This window comes from Bos mutus, chromosome 18 (genome assembly GCF_027580195.1).
Source record: "Bos mutus isolate GX-2022 chromosome 18, NWIPB_WYAK_1.1, whole genome shotgun sequence".
Lineage (NCBI taxonomy): Eukaryota > Metazoa > Chordata > Mammalia > Artiodactyla > Bovidae > Bos > Bos mutus.
The window spans coordinates 11,329,858-11,347,309 of NC_091634.1; the positions used below are offsets into that span (position 1 = coordinate 11,329,858).

At 45.0% G+C, this 17,452-nt stretch overlaps 1 protein-coding gene and 1 pseudogene across 1 annotated transcript; one reads left to right on the plus strand and one right to left on the minus strand.

The window, feature by feature from the left end:
* The first annotated feature begins 3,479 nt into the window (after nt 1-3,479).
* On the plus strand, nt 3,480-4,819 carry LOC102274708 (BRISC complex subunit Abraxas 2-like; annotated as a pseudogene).
* A 2,966-nt stretch (nt 4,820-7,785) lies between these two features.
* Nucleotides 7,786-12,146, minus strand: TEX101 (testis expressed 101). Its single transcript, XM_070386729.1, has 6 exons — nt 12,122-12,146; nt 10,049-10,150; nt 9,776-9,919; nt 9,446-9,631; nt 8,179-8,307; nt 7,786-8,021 (listed from the first exon to the last, which is right to left on the minus strand). Exons 1-6 carry the CDS (start codon nt 12,144-12,146, stop codon nt 7,786-7,788), a joined length of 822 nt encoding a protein of 273 aa, XP_070242830.1.
* Nucleotides 12,147-17,452: the final 5,306 nt, after the last annotated feature.

A 17,452-nucleotide genomic window follows, 5' to 3' on the forward strand; every position in this document is an offset into this window, starting at 1 on the left:
AGGTAGGTACGCCAGGGCTCTGCGGAGGGAGATCAGTGCCAGCAAAGTCAAGAAAGGTCTGCTGGAGTTGCAGGGAGGCATCTAGTGGGACCCTCCAGGGTGGGTAAGTGGGAACAGGAGATGGAGTTTCAGAGAGGAAAGGACATGAACACAGCCCTGGAGGGAGCAATGGGTATCATGGGTGATGTGGAGGCTGACGTGGGTGGGTGAAGTATCTACATGGCAGGGTTATATTTTGCTATCACTTGTATCTGCCCACATTCCCGTTCTTTTTTTTCCCCATATTTTTGGCTGCACTAGGTCTTCCTTGCTGCGCACAGGCTTTCTCTAGTTGCAGTGCCCGAGCTTCTCGTTGTGGTAGCTCTCTTGCTACAGAGCACAGGCTCTAGGGCATGTGGGGTCAGTAGTTGCCACGCACCCGGGCTTAGTTGCCCCGCAGCATGTGGGATCTTTCTAGGACAAGGATGGAACCAGTGTCCCCTGCACTGCAAGGTGAACTCGTGACCACTGGACCAAGGGGGAAGCCCCCCATTCTATAGATTACTTCTCTTGCCCCGTCTCCTCTGGTCAGGCAGTAGGCCTATTACCCTAGAAATGCAAGGAGCCAAAAACACCTTTATGTTGAGCCTTGAAGTTTCAAAAGAGATTATGTAAATTGAAATGGAAGTAGATGTGATTCCGAAGGCCTAACTTTTGCTTATTAGACATGGAATTTTTAAGTTTCAGTGTAAGAATGAAGGCTTTATGGCATGATAGGTTTTTTTGTTTGTTTGTTTTTAAGCTGTCCATCTTATAGAATTTCAGTTTCTTGGTCAGGGATTGAACCTGGGCCCTAGTGTTTGTTGGCGGTCAAAATCTTGGCTTTCTCTGCCCTCCAGAGAGAAATAAAAATAGAGACAGAGTTGAAAAAAATAGGTGGCTTTAATTCTCAGCTGGTGGAGGGGGAACACTAGGCTCATGCCTCAAGAACTGTGCCCACCCCACTGTGAGGAGTCTGCTGCTGCTGCTGGTAAGTCGCTTCAGTCATATCCAACTCTGTGCGAACCCATAGACAGAAGCCCACCAGGCTCCCCCGTCCCTAGGATTCTCCAGGCAAGAACACTGGAGTGGGTTGCCATTTCCTTCTCCAATGCAAGAAAGTGAAAAGTGAAAGGAAGTCGCTCAGTCATGTCCAACTCTTAGAGACCCCATGGACTACAGCCTACCAGGCTCCTCTATCCATGGGATTTTCCAGGCAAGAGTACTGGAGTGGGGTGCCATTGCCTTCTCCAGTGAGGAGTCTACAGGCTTATATAAGATGAAGGCTCGAAATCAGGGGTCAGTGATGAGGATCAAAGGTGTTAAGATCTTGTCTTCTTCCTCTTGCATTGTTTCCAGATAGTCACAGGCTGGTGTCAGGTAGCCTCTGGCAGTCTGGTGGCCCAGAAGTTGGGTCCATTGTCTTCTGTGCATTGTTACAGAGGTCTTCTTTCTGATCTGTAAGAAGAAAAAAACTACAAGGGTGGGTTTGCAGAGAGTGGTAAGCACCAGATACAGGATGTAATTAGAATAGAATCAAAGGATAAGAGGTGTGAAATGTAGCTCATGCAGAATTAGGGGTCAGAAAAGAAAATTTAGTTGCAGACTACAAATAAGAAAGTGAAAGTGAAGTTGCTCAGTTGTGTCTGACTCTTAGTGACCCCATGGACTGTAGCCTACCATGATTCTCCGTCCATGGGGTTTTCCAGGCAAGAATGCTGGAGTGGGTTGCCATTCCCTTTTCCAGGAGATCTTCCTAACCTAGGGATTGAATCCAGGTCTCCCACATTGTAGGCAGATGCTTTACCATCTGAGCCACCAGGGAAGTCACACAAATAAGAAACAAAGTAAAAACATCCCTGTGGCTCAAATGGTAAAAAAAAAATTTGCCTGCAATGTGGGAGATCCAGGTTCAATCCCTGGGCCAGGAAGATCCTCTGGAGAAGGGAATCGATACCCACTCCAGTATTCTTGCTTGGAGAATTCTATGGACAGAAAAGCCTGGCAGGCCATAATCACTGGGTGTTGCAAAGAGTCAGACATGACTGATCTACTAACGTTTTCACTTTCAAAGTAAAAACTAGGAATGTTCAGGCCTGTTCACTGTTCTGTTTATCTTTGTTCTCAGAAAAGGGAAAGAAAAACTCATTCCTCTTTTTTCCTTTTCACTGCAAAATAGGCCCTCAGCAGTGAGAGGGCCAAGTCCCCAACCACTGGACTGGCAGGGAATTCTTATGGCATGATTGCTGAAAAACAAAAAATGGATATGAGAAGAATGTAGCTAGTGGCCTGTGGGTGGTGGGTAATAAATTCCAGGGTCTAGGTCCCATCTCTTTCCCAAGGACCTTAGGAAAAAGCAAGTCTCTATGAAATTATCTTTTCTCCAGAACTTGGAGGAATTTCATCAATTATATGGGATTCCTAGGCTGCTTCAGATTCCTGAAGGACCTCAGTGGGATTTGAGGGCAGTTGGAAGAGGCTCCAAAGTGGTTAAGAGGGATGGCAGAGCTCACAGGGCCTGCATGGAGCCCATGAACACCAGACTGGATCAAAGGCTTCCCAGTGGAAGCCAGCAGGAATTGAAGCTGAGAACCAGACATCAGTAAGAACTTGAACTTCAGCAGCACGAGGGGTGAAAACTAGACAGTCCATCCTTCCCACCAGCACTACTGCAAAGCTGTGGATAAAGAGAGTGGAAAGGAAAAGAAGCCCTGAATTGATTGATTAGAACTGAAATGAGGCTTCCCCATCTGCCTGCAATGCAAGAGACCTGGGTTCAATCCCTGGTTCAGAAAGATGCCCTGGAGACGGGAATGGCAACCTCCTCCAATATTCTTGCCTGGGGAAATCACATGGACAGAGGAGCCTGGCAGACTACAGTCCATGAGGTTACAGAGTCAGACACGACGGAGTGACTAAGCACGAGCAGGGGATCTGAAATGACTGAGAAAACCCCGACTGAATTTATAACAATTTATTCAAACAGGTTAAGTTTCTTCTTCTTCTTCTTTTAATAATTACTTGGCCCTGCTGGGTCTTAGTTGCAGCATGAGAACTCTTGATTGTGGCATGTGAGATCTAGTTCCCTGACCAGAGATTAAACTGGGCTCCCTGCAGTGGAAGCAGAGTCTTAGCCACTGGATCACCAGGGAAGTCCCAAACTGATTAGGTTTTACCTACCACCAGGTAGCAGCAGCAGGTAGAATGGGGAATTGCTATAAACAGAAGTATCATAAAAATTAATCATACATTTGAATAGCTTATATATTTATATTACGAAATTAGAAAGTTTGCACACTTGAGTTTTTGGCCTGAGAAATTTGTTCCTGCCATGTCAGGCTTAGTAGCATATTATAATTTTTAAAATACTAAAACTATTCACAGGCCAAATTTTTTTAAATGGTAGCTCTCCTTCATTCACTCAGGAATGTCTTCTGCAACTGTATTCAGCGCCATTAAGAAACCAGCATCAGATTTCCATCATGGCAGCTTCCATTTCAGGCCACACCTTCAGGGCTGTGTGTTTCCACAGCAGCAACAGCAACGCTGACCACCTGCAACTCTTTTCTTCCATTCCTCTCAGGAAGGATTTTTGCTGGGAGAGGTAAGGCAAGAGGAAACCTTCAGCATCAATGACTCCTAAGTCAGCAACACAGAATTTCTGCAAGTAATTGAAATCCATAACCATCATCCTTGTTCAAGACTTTTTAGTTTTTATGAGTATGCAAGCAAAGTTAATGAAGAGAGCTTGGACAGGATTCTTAAAGATCAGAGAAAGAAAGTTATTGGGTGGTACCGATTCCAGTGAAACACAAAGCAGCAGATGTCATACAGACAGCAAGTGATCCATAAGCAGCTCACCTGCACCATCGGGGTGGCCGACCTCATCTTCCTCCCCTTCAGCTTTATCTCCACGCCAACAATTCCACTCATGCTTTAGAATATGTTCTCTTTAGATAGAAGGTATAATTAAAGGCTATCCCTCACTATTCCCAATCTAGGCAATACTAGCCAGCAAGAGTATAAGGTATCTTCAGTGCCAAATACTTCTCAGAATTATGCCAAAGTTATTAAAGAACATGGTACTGACTTTTTTGACAAGGACAGACTAATGAAATACATCAGGGCAATTTATCAGGTTTATAATGCGCTTCAGGAGAAAGTCCCAGCAGTGTGTGCAGCCGTAGAAAAGAGCGAGTGAGTTGTTGAATCTTGTCAGGCAGAAGTGAATCAATTAAGAAGACAAATCACTCAGAGGAAGAATGAAAAGGAACAAGAAAGATGATTGCCACAGGCAACACTAAGCAGACAGATGCCATCTGAAAGTGTGGACCCCACCTTCAGCCCTCAGATGCCCTATCCAGGGTTCACAGCAGAAGGTCCAAGTACAGCTGGAGATGCAGAGCCCTCAGACCCGCCTCCGCCTAATTCTGATCTTCACCCAAATAATCAAGAAAGTACTCTGAGCCATTCTCACATGGAAACTAGCATCTTTATGCCTCGACCTCAAGCCATGGACTCCTCCAGTTATGCCTCCACCAGTGCTGGACTGACATATCTTGAAAGTGGAGCAGACCCCCTCCTTCCCACAGAGCAGCTGGAGACAGTGCAGAGTAATCAGACGACAGTGATTGTGAAAATTTGATTGACCCTACAGAGTCCTCTAATAGTGAATACTCACATTCAAGGGATTCTTGACCCATTGACACATCCTGATGAGGGCTCCAGGAATGCTCAGACCTCCCAGATTTACCTGAATGCAAGAAACTCTCCAGTTAGCACTGTTTTTCTTAATTGCTAATTGAGAGAGTTTTTGAGGACTTCCTCTTGGGGAAGAACTGCTTTTACAGACCCCTGGACTCCCCAAGACAAGAGTTTTTGGGCACAGACTTTGGAGGAACCTCCAAGGGGCCCATTCGGGGTCCTCACGTGCAGACGCAGTGTGCAAGGCTCACAACAAAGTCATTAAGATAATCAAATTGTCCGAATTCTGGTGCAATTCATGATGTACTGGTAAATTTAGGCAAAGATAAATTTATCAATGCCATTTCTGTTCTTTAAAATAATTTGGAAATTAGAGACCAAGCACAATTAGTCTATAAATGTTCTATAAACAAAAACCTTGTCTCTTGCACTATCATGCCTTGAAATTTACTTTTTCAAAGGAAAACTAGTTTAGCAGCAACGTTCAAAGATTGGAACAAATCAGATGTACCTTCTTTTGTCTGCATGACTTTGTGAGATCAAAAGAGAGGGCTTTGTTTCCACTTGTTTTCTACTAGCCTGCCATGTGTTGTCACTTAAAATGGTTGCCTTAAAAAAAAATGTAGAAATACTAATTACCAGTGAGTAATCATCCAAATAAGTATGTTATAAAATAAATTACTTATTTTTCTTTCAGGGAATTCCAGTGACTGTTATGTTGCACTAGCCATGTTTATGGTCTCTGTTCTGGAGTCTTAAATGAAGGACACACAACAGTATAACAGAAAGGAGTTATGTTCTAGACCTGAGTTTTACAAGGAACAGACTCCAGACACCGTGGATTTAGCCAAGTTCGTACATAAAGGTGATAACTTGTGTAGATCTTCTGACAAATCCTAGTGTTAGTCTTATTTATGGAAGAAAGACATCTAATAAACTGTTTGGGAAGCTTGGTTATTGAATAGAGATTCATTTTCAATCGGAATAACCATACTTTTTTAAGTTACCGTTCAGCATATAGCTGTGGAATGTGTAGAGACTTTCCTTGGGGATGCACTTAACATTTTTATTTACTGCTTCTTTTCTAGTTTTGCCCAGAATGTGTGAAACCACTACAGACGTTCATGAGTATGACATACTCCTGGTTTGGAAAAGACAAGACCCCCTCCCCCATTTATGGCAGGGTCAACCCACAAAGCTAATGCCATGGATTATAACTGCCTTTTCTTTGGACTAGTTACAACCTGTACGAATAAGGAAGTTGTTAAAAAAGCTTAAAATCCAGGTTCAAAGTAGTTTCATTTTACAAGAAAGAAGTTTTAGTCTGACTGGAAATTAAGTGCTCAAACTGCCATTCTTCAGGTAGCTACTCGACAGATTCTGTGTCTTCCTACTCTCCAGTTTCATTGGGCTTATACCACTGCCATTTGATTTGAAATGTTTCAGGGCTTCCCTGGTGGCTCAGCTGATAAAGAATCTGCCTGCAGTGCGGGAGACCTGGGTTTGATCCCTGGGTTGGGAAGATCCCCTGGAGAAGGGAAAGGCTACCCACTCCAGTATTCTGGCCTGGAGAATTCCATGGACTGTACAGTCCATAAGGTCACAAGGAGTCGGATATGACTGGGCAACTTTCACATCACTTCACTTCAGACGCTTTATCTGTGAATGTGTTCCAGTGTTTACCAGCCACCTTCTAGTGGCTTCAGCACCAGTGTGATTTTTTTTTTTTTCTTTTTAAGTGCCATCGCCATCTCCTCTGTTCAGATTTTTACATTCAGGAAAATATTTTCATTTTTATGCCATACTGAAACCTACAATGTATATCTGACAAAGCAGTTAAATGTGACAATAAAAACTTAATCATGAAAAAAAAAAAAGAAACCTGTGTCCTATGGGAAATACCAACTTGGCTTTTTTGGTTTATTTAGTTTGTTTCTGATTTTGTGTTTTACCCCAAATAATATTTACCAGTCATGCCTCTGAATGCTTGTAATTTCCCACATTTATATGTCCCCTCATTAAGTTAAAATTTTGTTGGTGTTTCTTCTCACTCTTTAGAGAGATTTACCAAACTGACACAATGGAGAGCTGGATGCCTAAGAACAAAGATAAAATATTAACTTGTGTGGGGAGACTTTAACTCCAAAAGTTAGTTAGAACTAGAGAACTTTCTAGAAAGAACTTGGCTGGACTATGCTATGATCAGGCTCCCTGTCCTTTGTGGGAGGGGTCAACAGTCTGCAATAAAAGTCTTTCCTCCCACCTCCAGTGCAGTTTATTGTATGTCAGTTAAGCCTCAATAAAGCTGCTTTAAAAAAAATGAAAAAAGTCTGTTTCTCTTTACTGTTTTACTTTGCTCTATATAGCTCCTGTATCACGGGAGTCTTTTACAATAACATAGACTTTATGTATTCTTGAGTAATAAGTTAAATAAAAAAGTGTAAGAATTTGAAAAAAAAAAAGTCTCCCCATCCACATTATCGTTTGGCTCACACTCACCAGAACCTATGGAGCCCTAGCTCCATCCTAAGTTCCCTCTGTCCACTGAGCAGGCATTATGTAGGCCTGAAAAGGAATGATTTAAAGTGGGCAAGGAACAAACAGGATAGGGGAGACAGGGCCCATTGTAACTGAAGAACTGGAGTCTGATTTTTCTGACACACCTCCCCAGGAACTATTAGAACCCCAAAGCACATGATTTTGGCCTTACGACTGGGTTGGGAGTGTTCTAGAGGAGGATAATGTTAGTCTCCTGTCTAGCCAGCAAGAGAAGGAAGTCTACTACAGTGAAAGGAATACCAGACTTTATGGCTTTGTCCATAGCTATGTAAGTGTAAGGAATTCACTCAAGTTTTTGAGATCTTTGATTCCCTTTCTGCAAATGTGTGGGTTGGACAGCACAAATTTTAAGGACCCTCTTCTTAGCACAATAACACCACTTCTAGACTTGAGGCATACACAAATCACAGCAGAAACTTTATTAGAAATGTCAAATACATTCACAGAAGCTACTCTTCAAATCTCCACCTGCTCAAGCTGCCGATGATCAGTCTGAAGAGATGATTAGGGACCAGAAGCACTCCCTCCAAGGATGAGCAGTAACAGCATCAGCAGTAGCTTTAACTTCCAAACTGAAGTGTGAAGCCACGTGGCCCCATTGTCAATCTTTCGGGTCGAGATGGACATGGAGGGGCAAGTTTCCTTCACCCACAGGGGTCCTATTTTAAAGACCCCAGACATCAGCCTGCAACCAATGATCGATGTACAGCCTTTGATCTCCAAAAGTGAGTTGACATTTCCTGTGGAACAAGGATGGGGCGACACACAGATGTTTGAGGAAATCAGAGAGGAATCCAGTCCTCACCTCACTTCTGGAACTCAGTGTCAGAACCTCTTAGGCTACACGCAGATGCCTGAGGTTTTCTGGCCTCTGAAACCATCAGATGTTCAGCTTACCTTCAGAGACCTGAAGTTTCCCCTGATAGCATCGATCTGTATTGTTGGGGCAGGCAACAGAGGGAGCATTCAAACAGGACCCCAGAGCCAGACAGGTTGGGCAGTGGAGGCTTGTTGTCCCTTTGGTTTCTGAAGAGCGAAAAGAGAGAAAGTTAAGGATGTGTCCTGCCTCTGGAGTTCTCTCTCCTTGCTGCCTTCTCTTCCTCGAGTCTTTCCTGCTGATGCCTCTCTACTCAACGCCTGTTACTACCACCTCCCCATCCCTCTCCAACTGATTTCTGTGTTGTCAGAACACAATCCAACGTGACTTCCAAACTTTGTACAGGTGTGGAGGTACAGATAAACAAAGGACACAGTTCCTGCCATCTAGGAGCACTGCCCTGAAAGAGACAGACATGTAAGTAATTTACTACCATACAACTCTGTGGGCCAGATAAACAAAGGACACAGTTCCTGCCATCTAGGAGCACTGCCCTGAAAGAGACAGACATGGTAATTTATGGTACCAAACCAAAGAAATGGAAGAACGCTGAACTATCTAAAATAATTTGGTGGAATTTTTTCCCAGAATGGACACCTCAGTTGAGATGGAGGAAGAACAGAGGTTAGTTGTGTGAAATGGGGGTTGCATGAGGGTAAAAAAGCCAACAGCAAGGACAGTGGCCTGAGACCTGGAAGTGTGAGCTGGCTTGGTGGATTTGGAAATTGTGAGAAATCACCAGGTGTTGATATTCAGCTGGCAGGCACAGACAGGCAGGGCTGGACTGTTTTTTATAGCCAGCATCCATTCTGATTGGTCAGTACCATCTCCATTGTTAAGTATTTTGAATCCTGCCCTAGCTAAAACACAATAAATGAGAGAGGGAAGAGAAGAAAATGACCTGAAAAGGTAGGTGTGGCCAGGTTACTGTAGACTTTGAGGACAAATGCAGGAACTGAGCTGTGGCCACATGGCAATGGGGAAGCTGGAGCAGTTAGACCGCCACCAGCCTGCTCAGAAACCTCCACTGACATCTTATTGCTTAATAAACCCCAAATCCACTTTACACTGCAGCCTTCACTGATGTCCTCTGCTCAGAGTACACTGTTTACAGTACTCCAAGGTGACAATTTAGAAAAAGAGAGACAAGCAAAAGGTCTGAGGTCCTTTTGTGTATGGCCCACTTGAACCTAAACCAAGTAAGAACACAAAGAAGGAAGCCTCCCGTTTTCTTTTCCGGAGTGTATAGAGTTTCCCTTAGCACCCATCTCTTCCCTCGCAGGGTACCTTCTTCAGTCTCTTGTATATTCCATATATCATATAATCCCTCTCTGTTATTGCAAAAGGGATCCTCGCAGTAGTTACTGTAGGAGATTGCAGCTAGACTGGGGGCTGCAGTGTGCTGGATAAACGTTATTGCCGGTGTCCCATCCAAGCTGCAGCTCTTAGTGGCCAAAATCGCTGTCTTGGTCCCTGCTGTGAGACAGGAAGGAAAGAAAGTGGGTGGGGACGCTACTGTTTGGCCTGGGGAAGGTGGAACAGTCTTAACATAATGAACATAATCATCTCCCCCCGTCCCCTGCCCCCACCAGCCCAATTGCCCCTTTCTCATTTTACCAGTTTTGATCAGCAGGATGGTTTCCTGGCACAATGTTCCATTGTCACAAGCTTCAACTTTCTCTGAGGTCCAGTTGAACATGTTTGTTGCATCCTCCTGGATACCCATGAATGTACCCTTTTGACAAAACAATTTCTGTGCCACTGGGGAGAAAAGGAGATAAAGATGAGCACTTGTCCTTCTCTGCCGGAGCCCCAAATCCCTCTTTTTTCACCAGAAATCCATCCTCCTTGACCCAACCACTCCCCCACCCCCACATCTCCAATACATACTGATCAAGGTCGGGGCTCCTACAAGAAAGAGGAGCAGCAGACCCTGAAAGTGACAGGCTCCCATGGCTTCTTTTAGAGACGTTTGGAAGAACTGATCAGGATCTGTGGTTTGATAGACATGGACAGGAAGCTTTTCAGCCACATGGAATAAGATAAAATCTAAGCAAGCACCGACTTAAGGGCAGAGCTTACTGGTATATATAAAACGATGACTTCTAAAGTCAGTCTGTCCCGATCTAGCTTGTGAGTTTGGGCAACTTAACTAGTTAACAAGCCTCAGTTTCCATAGCTGTACTTCTCAGACTCGGCCACCCAGACCAATGAGCTCAACAATCCGTACTCTGCAACCTCTGGAGCCATAATCCGGCCTACAGGTCCCTTCTCCCTCAGACTCTGGAGTCCAGATTAAAACCTATGCCCTGGAGGCTCAGGTCTCTCGGCCCCCATCTTCATCCGAACCCGGATTCTGAGGTCTCAGCCTGGTCCTAACTAAGGATCCAGGAGTTTGGGTTCAGCCACCTTTTCTGGCAGGACGCGTGATTCGGGGTACCCAGCCCTCTCCCCCTCTCAGATCAACGAGGCCAAGACTCCAGCCTTCGCCCTGCTAGCTCAAGGAGTCCCGCTCCCACCCCAGCCTTATCTTTACCCAGGACCCAGGAAACTGGGTCCCCAGTCTCTCTTTTTCTCTTTAAGGGACCAAAATTCCTCCTGACTTCCAGATAATCTCACAAAAATATACTGGTGCTGAAGTAACGCCTTGGAACGCTACACTCTCGCAACCCGGCCTTCTCCTTCAAGCTCCCCGAGGCACGGAAGGCGGGACCTGTTTCACTCGACAGCTCATTCGAAGCCCCATTGGTTGACACAAAAGCATCTGATAGCTCATTGGATGAGCCTGGAGGAACCCCACACCCATTGGCCTACTCCTGACCGGCTTGGAACATACACATACGCAGAATGGCGAGTGGCCTGTAAGCCGGAGGACCGAGAACTCGCTGGTCTTGGCAGTGCTAGGCCCGCTAAGTGCGGGGGCGGCACATCCCCAAATGACTTTGCTTAAACTTTTCTGTTTGATCTACAGAGTTATACTTCCCTAGCCGCACTAGGAAGGCAAACCTTTGGCTTTCATCCCCCGAACTCTTCTCCTAGCCCAAATTCCTGTCATGGTACCAGCTTGGCCCGTTCCCAGCATCCATCCGGTGGCCGTATCTGTTGGGAGTCAACTTGGTCCCCTCACTCTTTACTTGCAGTGGTTCCTGCTCAGCTCAGGCCTCATCCTCTGTACACACCAGGGCGCCAGCCTCCTCCGTGGTCTTTTGGAAGACTGAATAGAGGGATGCTGGCTTCAGCGTTATTTCTGGCACCCTTGAACGGCAGAATGCCATTGTAGCTAACTCACATATTGGTGTCAGTATCATGAACAAGATGCATCATTCAGATTTCTTGTTTATGGCTGGAAATCATTTATATATATATATATATATAACATATATATATACTTAAATATAAGTTCTCTGGATGTAACAAAGATGCCATATGTGTTCTTTCAGACTTGATACTGTTTCTATGAGTTTTGTGGTATAAATGAATATTTATTTTTCATAGAGAAAATGCCACAGTAAGAATGGTGTTGGTAAAACTCTTAACTTTATGTGAAAATATATTAACAGCTTCCAGTTGGGGACTGTTAACATTAAGAATATAATTATTAATATTGTTATTCATGTAAATATTAGAAAGAGTTAATATACATAATAAGAGAGCATTCTGGTCCAAACACCCTGCCCCTCAGGACCCAGGAATCTGAGCCACACTCCCTTATTTTGGGGACTCAGGCCTCCAGAACTCACTTCCTCTGATCTGTAACAGTATGTGGTTTTCCTGGGTTATTGTGTAACTATAGGTCTGGAGCAAGGTCTCAGATCTTGGCCACCATTGCCAGTGCGGGACCAATGAGTTAGGGGGAACTGGAGGGCAGAGAGGGTGGTTGGAAGCTGCATAGACACCTGCTTGGATCTCCAGAATCTTGTCTTAAGACCCTTATCCCTTCCCATGCCTCTGAGTAGCACTCACCCTGCCTCTTCAGTTCTAGCCCCATACCTGGCATTTAGCAACTGTAGTGAAGGTCATCTTAAATAACACATTGGCCTGTTGATTAGTTTGCTGAGGCTGCCATAGCTAAGTACCATGGGACTGAGAGGCTGGAAGACTCTTTCTGTGTGAGCTTTGGACATTGTTCCATGTATTTCTCCCTGGAAGGTTGTTTGCACCCAAATGCACAAGCTTAAATAAAGGGCTTCCCCCACGCCGCGCCTGCTCTATTCTAAAGTAAATTGCCTGTGTCTGCTCACTTAGCCCTGGTAGGGAGACATGGCATTTTACTTGTGTGTTTTAAATTAACTTTTGGCATGATTAAGATGGCCCCAAACCACCTCTGAATAAAGTAACTAAAAGCAGACATTTTAACAAGAGCTAGTGCTGCTTTAAAATGTTAATCACTGATATAAATATAGTAAATCTTTCTTTGGGTTCAGTTTTTAAAGCCATCAGTAACTCGGTAGAAATTCTTTTTTTTTTTTTTATTTCTTTATATTTGTCTGTGCCAGGTCTTAGTTACCACACATGGGATCTGTTAGTTTCAGCATGCGGTATCTAGTTACCTGACCAGGGATTGAACCCAGGCTCCCTGCATCAGGAGGTGGAGTCTTAGCCACTGGACCACCAGGGAAGTCCCCATCCTTCTCATATCCTGGGAATTGTAGGTGTTGGTCATCTCGGGTAGGTTCTCAAGACGTAATAGGGAGACCCACAGTGTTGCTGGCTTCAATGCTCACACACCACAAATCTTGGATATTGAGGTGCCCGTGCTTCTGGCAGTGAGCCAACTTGGTCCCTTACCCACCCACACTGGGTGAGGTTACCCTGATGGGTTTAGAGATGGAAGGAAGAATAAGGATCTGTTCTTTAAGAATTGAGAGCTCAGGGGATCTTTGAGGGCTGTCAGGGTAGGTTGTGCAAGAGCACTTGTGCTCACTGGCTCTCTCTGGGATATGGGCCATGCTGTGCTGGGAGTGGTTCAGTGGTTCCACCTGGTTCATGAGAGTCAATTTTCAGTTTTTCAAGCCAGTTGCTAAATACAACCACTATTAAAAATTAAATTTTGTCAACTTAAAACTAAATTATGTTGAAGCAAAGGTAGGACTTCCCTAGTAGTCCAGTGGTTAAGAACCTTCCTGCCAATGCGAGGGGACCCAGGTTCGATCCCTGGTCTGGGAAGATTCCACATGCTTCAGGGCAACTAAGCCCACGTGCCACAGCTATTGAGCATGTGCACTGCAGCTACTGAAGTTCGCACACCCTAGAGCCTGTGCTCCACAACAAGAGAAGCCAGCAAAATGAGAACCACGTACACTGCAACTAGAGAAAGCCTGCTTAGCCATAAATAAATAACATTTTTAAAACAAAGGTAATAAATACTCAAAAATCATCACTTCCTAAATTATCTACTATTTTACTATTATCTATGCTCTTGAGGCTATTTATAACTATTGTATTTGTATGGTGTGTGTGTGTGTACACAATCTCTCAATCGTGTCTGACTCTTTTATGACCCCATGGACTGTAGCCGGCCAGGCTCCTCTGTCCATGGGATTCTCCAGGAAAGAATACTAGAGTGGGTTTCCATTTCCTCTTCCAGGGGATCTTCCTGACCCAGGGATCAAACCTGTGTCTCCTGCATGGTTATTTCTTCCCAACTCCATAGGCAGGGACATCGTGATAGCTTGAAATCAGCCACAGTGGGAGTATTTACACCAAGGACATTGGCAAATGCTACAGATCAGAGCTTTTATTTCTCCCTTCAGGGAGGCAGATGTTCATTTACCAGCACACCATGAGTGCACGTGGCTTTGTGTTCGAGTGTGGATTTATGTAGAAAGGAGCTCTCTCCCGATGTGGGGAGCGAACTCCGCCCGTGACAAAGGTCATGAGGAAGGAGGCTTGACATACGCAAAGGCGGGATCAAGCCTCAGGAGTCTCCCTGGAAATTCTCGAGCAATCTACCCCCAAAACCAGAGTCTGCCTACTTTCTGCTTTGTGCTTTCACCTACACCTCTGACTTTACGGGGGGCTGTCCCCCACTACCTCTCTCTGAAAAAAGAGTTAGCTTACAGCTCCAGTTAATAGTTCCTGCGTGTGACAGTGTTTCAACCTACAAACTCCTTTGGAAGTCCTCTAGCCTGCCTGAATAGGTTTTTTCCGGCAACATGTGATTGTTCAGAGCCTCCCAACTGTGAGAGGCAGGAGATGTTCTAAACTGTCTAAACACAGATTGCTTTGAGTAGTTAAAAGATTGATTAGAAATTGTATTGGTGAAGGGTTTTTCACTTGTTGGGCCAATGTTTGCTGCTAAGTCTCCATATCCCTTACCTACTGTGTCCTTGGCGGTGTATTGATTGATATAATGGGTGTATAGAAATGTAAGTAGTTGCCTCAATGTTTGTAATCTTGGACCCTTGAGTTAATTCTTTTCTTGATTGAGCCCACCTCACCTTTGCCCTATAGGAATGCAACTTTCTCCAATGCTTTTTGGAGGCTGGTGCCTGACTTTAGAATAATCACCTTTAGAGAAAAATAAGTTTCTTAAAATGTTAACAGGCTTCCTGGCCAGAAGATGATGTAAATCACCTAAACTTTTGCATATGATAAGTTTGAAAGCCTGACTTCGATAAGGATCAGGAACTGCTGTCTTTGCATGCCTCTACCCCTTCCCCCATTATCCTCTATGCACAACTTAAGGTATAAAACTGCTTTGGAAAATAAAGTATGTCCTTTTGTTCACCAGAATTTGGTCTCCCCATGTCGTTCTTTCTTTCACCTTCTAGCTGAACTTTTCCTCTGAGGCAGGGAAGCTCGTCAAGCCTACTAATTTTGCCTGGGCTTCTAAGATCTGACCGGGGAGGCCTTAGCATCTCCTCTCCTTCGGGAGAACGGGAGGACGCCTGCGGCCTTCGTAGGTGACGTAAATTCCCTGCTTTGGAATTTTATTCAGCCTCTTTTCTTCACTGAATTTCTTCGCTGAGCTATCCTTATTTCACCACTCTTTATATCCTTAATAAACGTTTAATTAAGCAGTTGTTTCCTGATCCTCACCAACGCCGTCCCCGCTTCGAATTCCCTGGATCAGCCAGGGCTGGTCCCCGGCACCCCCATTTCAGTACTGGGCCTTTTCATGCCAGTTATAAATCGATGAAGTGCATGGCACCCCTCGCCCTAGATGTAGAGCATTTGTGGTCAGAGCAATCCTCTTTGTTATATATTGTTGCAATCATATGTTTCAAATACATGGAGGAGTTCCCTGGTGGCTTAGTGGATATGATTCTGGGCTTTCACTGCCATGGCCTGGGTTCCTAGATGGGGAACTGAGATCCTACAAGCTGTGCAGCACAGCCAAAAATAAATAAAATTAAATAAAACATATGATTACTCCCAACTCCTGCACCATCCTTTGTGGTTTCCCTGGATCCAGTATTAATAATTGTAATCAGCTCTCCCCTTAATAAAATTCTACTTGTTACCCAACTTGGGTGAACAATTTATTTCCTGCTACCAGGTAGCTCAGTGGTAAAGAATCCATTGCCAATGCAGGAGATGAGGGTTCAACTCCTGGGTCAGGAAGATCCCTGGAATAGGAAATGACAACCCACTGCAGTATTCTTCCTTGGAAAATCCCATGGACAGAGGAGCCTGGAGGACTTGGCAAGCTATAGTTCATAGGGTCACAAATAGCTGGACACGACTAAGCGACTGAACCTGAAGCCAGGACCCTGACCAATTCAGAAATTTGGATCAGCAGTGGCATCCAGCAACAGACAAACAAAACTGTATTCTGGGATTAGGTTTCCACTACATGGGAGAAGCACAGGGATGACCACCTTGATGGAAAAAGATAGGGCACAGGTGAGAGAAGTCCTGTGACAATTTCGTAGTTGGTCAAGTTATCACTGGGGTAGCAGTGAAAGAAGTGCAGATGGAAAGCAAGGTGTTGGGAGCTGAAGTGGGTGTGGCACTTTGTTACTACGGCAACAGTGGTGCTGCACAGGTTGACTGGGGAGTCGGCTGTTTCTTCCGATGACCCTAGTGAGCAAACGTGGGGGAAGAGGAGCAATGGAAAGATAAGATTGTCCAAATGGAAATGTGATAGACAATCAGAAAACTCCCTTGGCAGAACATCTCTTGTTTCCAGTCACAGGGCAGATATGGCTGAGGACCAAGCCTAAGGCTTGAGTGAAAGGGTTGCAGAGATGCACTGCCAGGAAAATGTTCAATGTTGCCAGTCTGTGTTAAGGGAGTGTGACTCTCAGATGTGGGATAGAGACCACTCATAGGAAACTGCTTCTCCTCCAGACCCACAAGAACGAATTTCTAATGTAGTCCAAAGAAGCACAGGACTTGGTTTAGCATGTACATGCCACACATTGAGAGCGTTTGAGAACCTCACCAGTTTGCACGGGCAGGAATCCCAGAGCGTGTGTATGAGCAGATTCTGTGCCAGTTATGGCCTCTCAGCTCCAGATTAGCTCTTCATTGCCCTGCTGGATCCTGCAAGCAATTTTGTTCATCTCCAGGCACAATGTTAGGCTTTGCCAGTAGAGGGTGGTAGAGGGACACTGCAGGCTGAAGAGCTTGTCTTCTGGCCCCAAGTAAGGAGGTTCCTCCCTAGATGAACTATTCTCTTATCTTTGTCATAAGCTAAGTCGCTCAGTCGTGTCCGACTTGGTGCGACCCTATGGACTACAGCCTCCCAGGCTCCTCCATCCATGGAATTCTCCAGGCAAGAATACTGGAGTATGTTGCCATGCCCTTCTCCAGGGGATCTTCCCGACCCAGGGATCAAACCCCTGTCTCTTACATCTCCTGCACTGGCAGGCAGGTTCTTTACCACTAGCGCCACCTGGAAAGCCCTGTGTTCTTTAGGCTTAGTAACCAATTCCCTCTTAATCCTCACCCCGTGTTTCTAGATAATGATTCTTTCTTTCCTTTTTGGCCTTATGGATCTTAGTTCCTGACTAGAGATGGAACCATGTCCCCCGCAGTGGAAGCTCAGAGCCCTAGCCATTGGACCACCAGGGAATTCCCTCATGATTCTTTTATTTTTAAATATTTCCCCTTTTTAATATTTATTTTTATTTATTTTGTTGTGCTAGGTCTTAGTTGCAGCACTTGGGGTCTTCAGTCTTTGTTGCAGCGTGTGGGATCTCACTCCCCGGCCAGGGATTGAACCCAAGCCCCGTGCATTGGAAGGGCAGAGTCTTAGCCACTGGACTCTCAGGGAAGTCCGATAATGATTCCTTATACTAACTGGGGTTCAATCCCTGGTCAGGGAACTAAGATCCCACGTGCTAC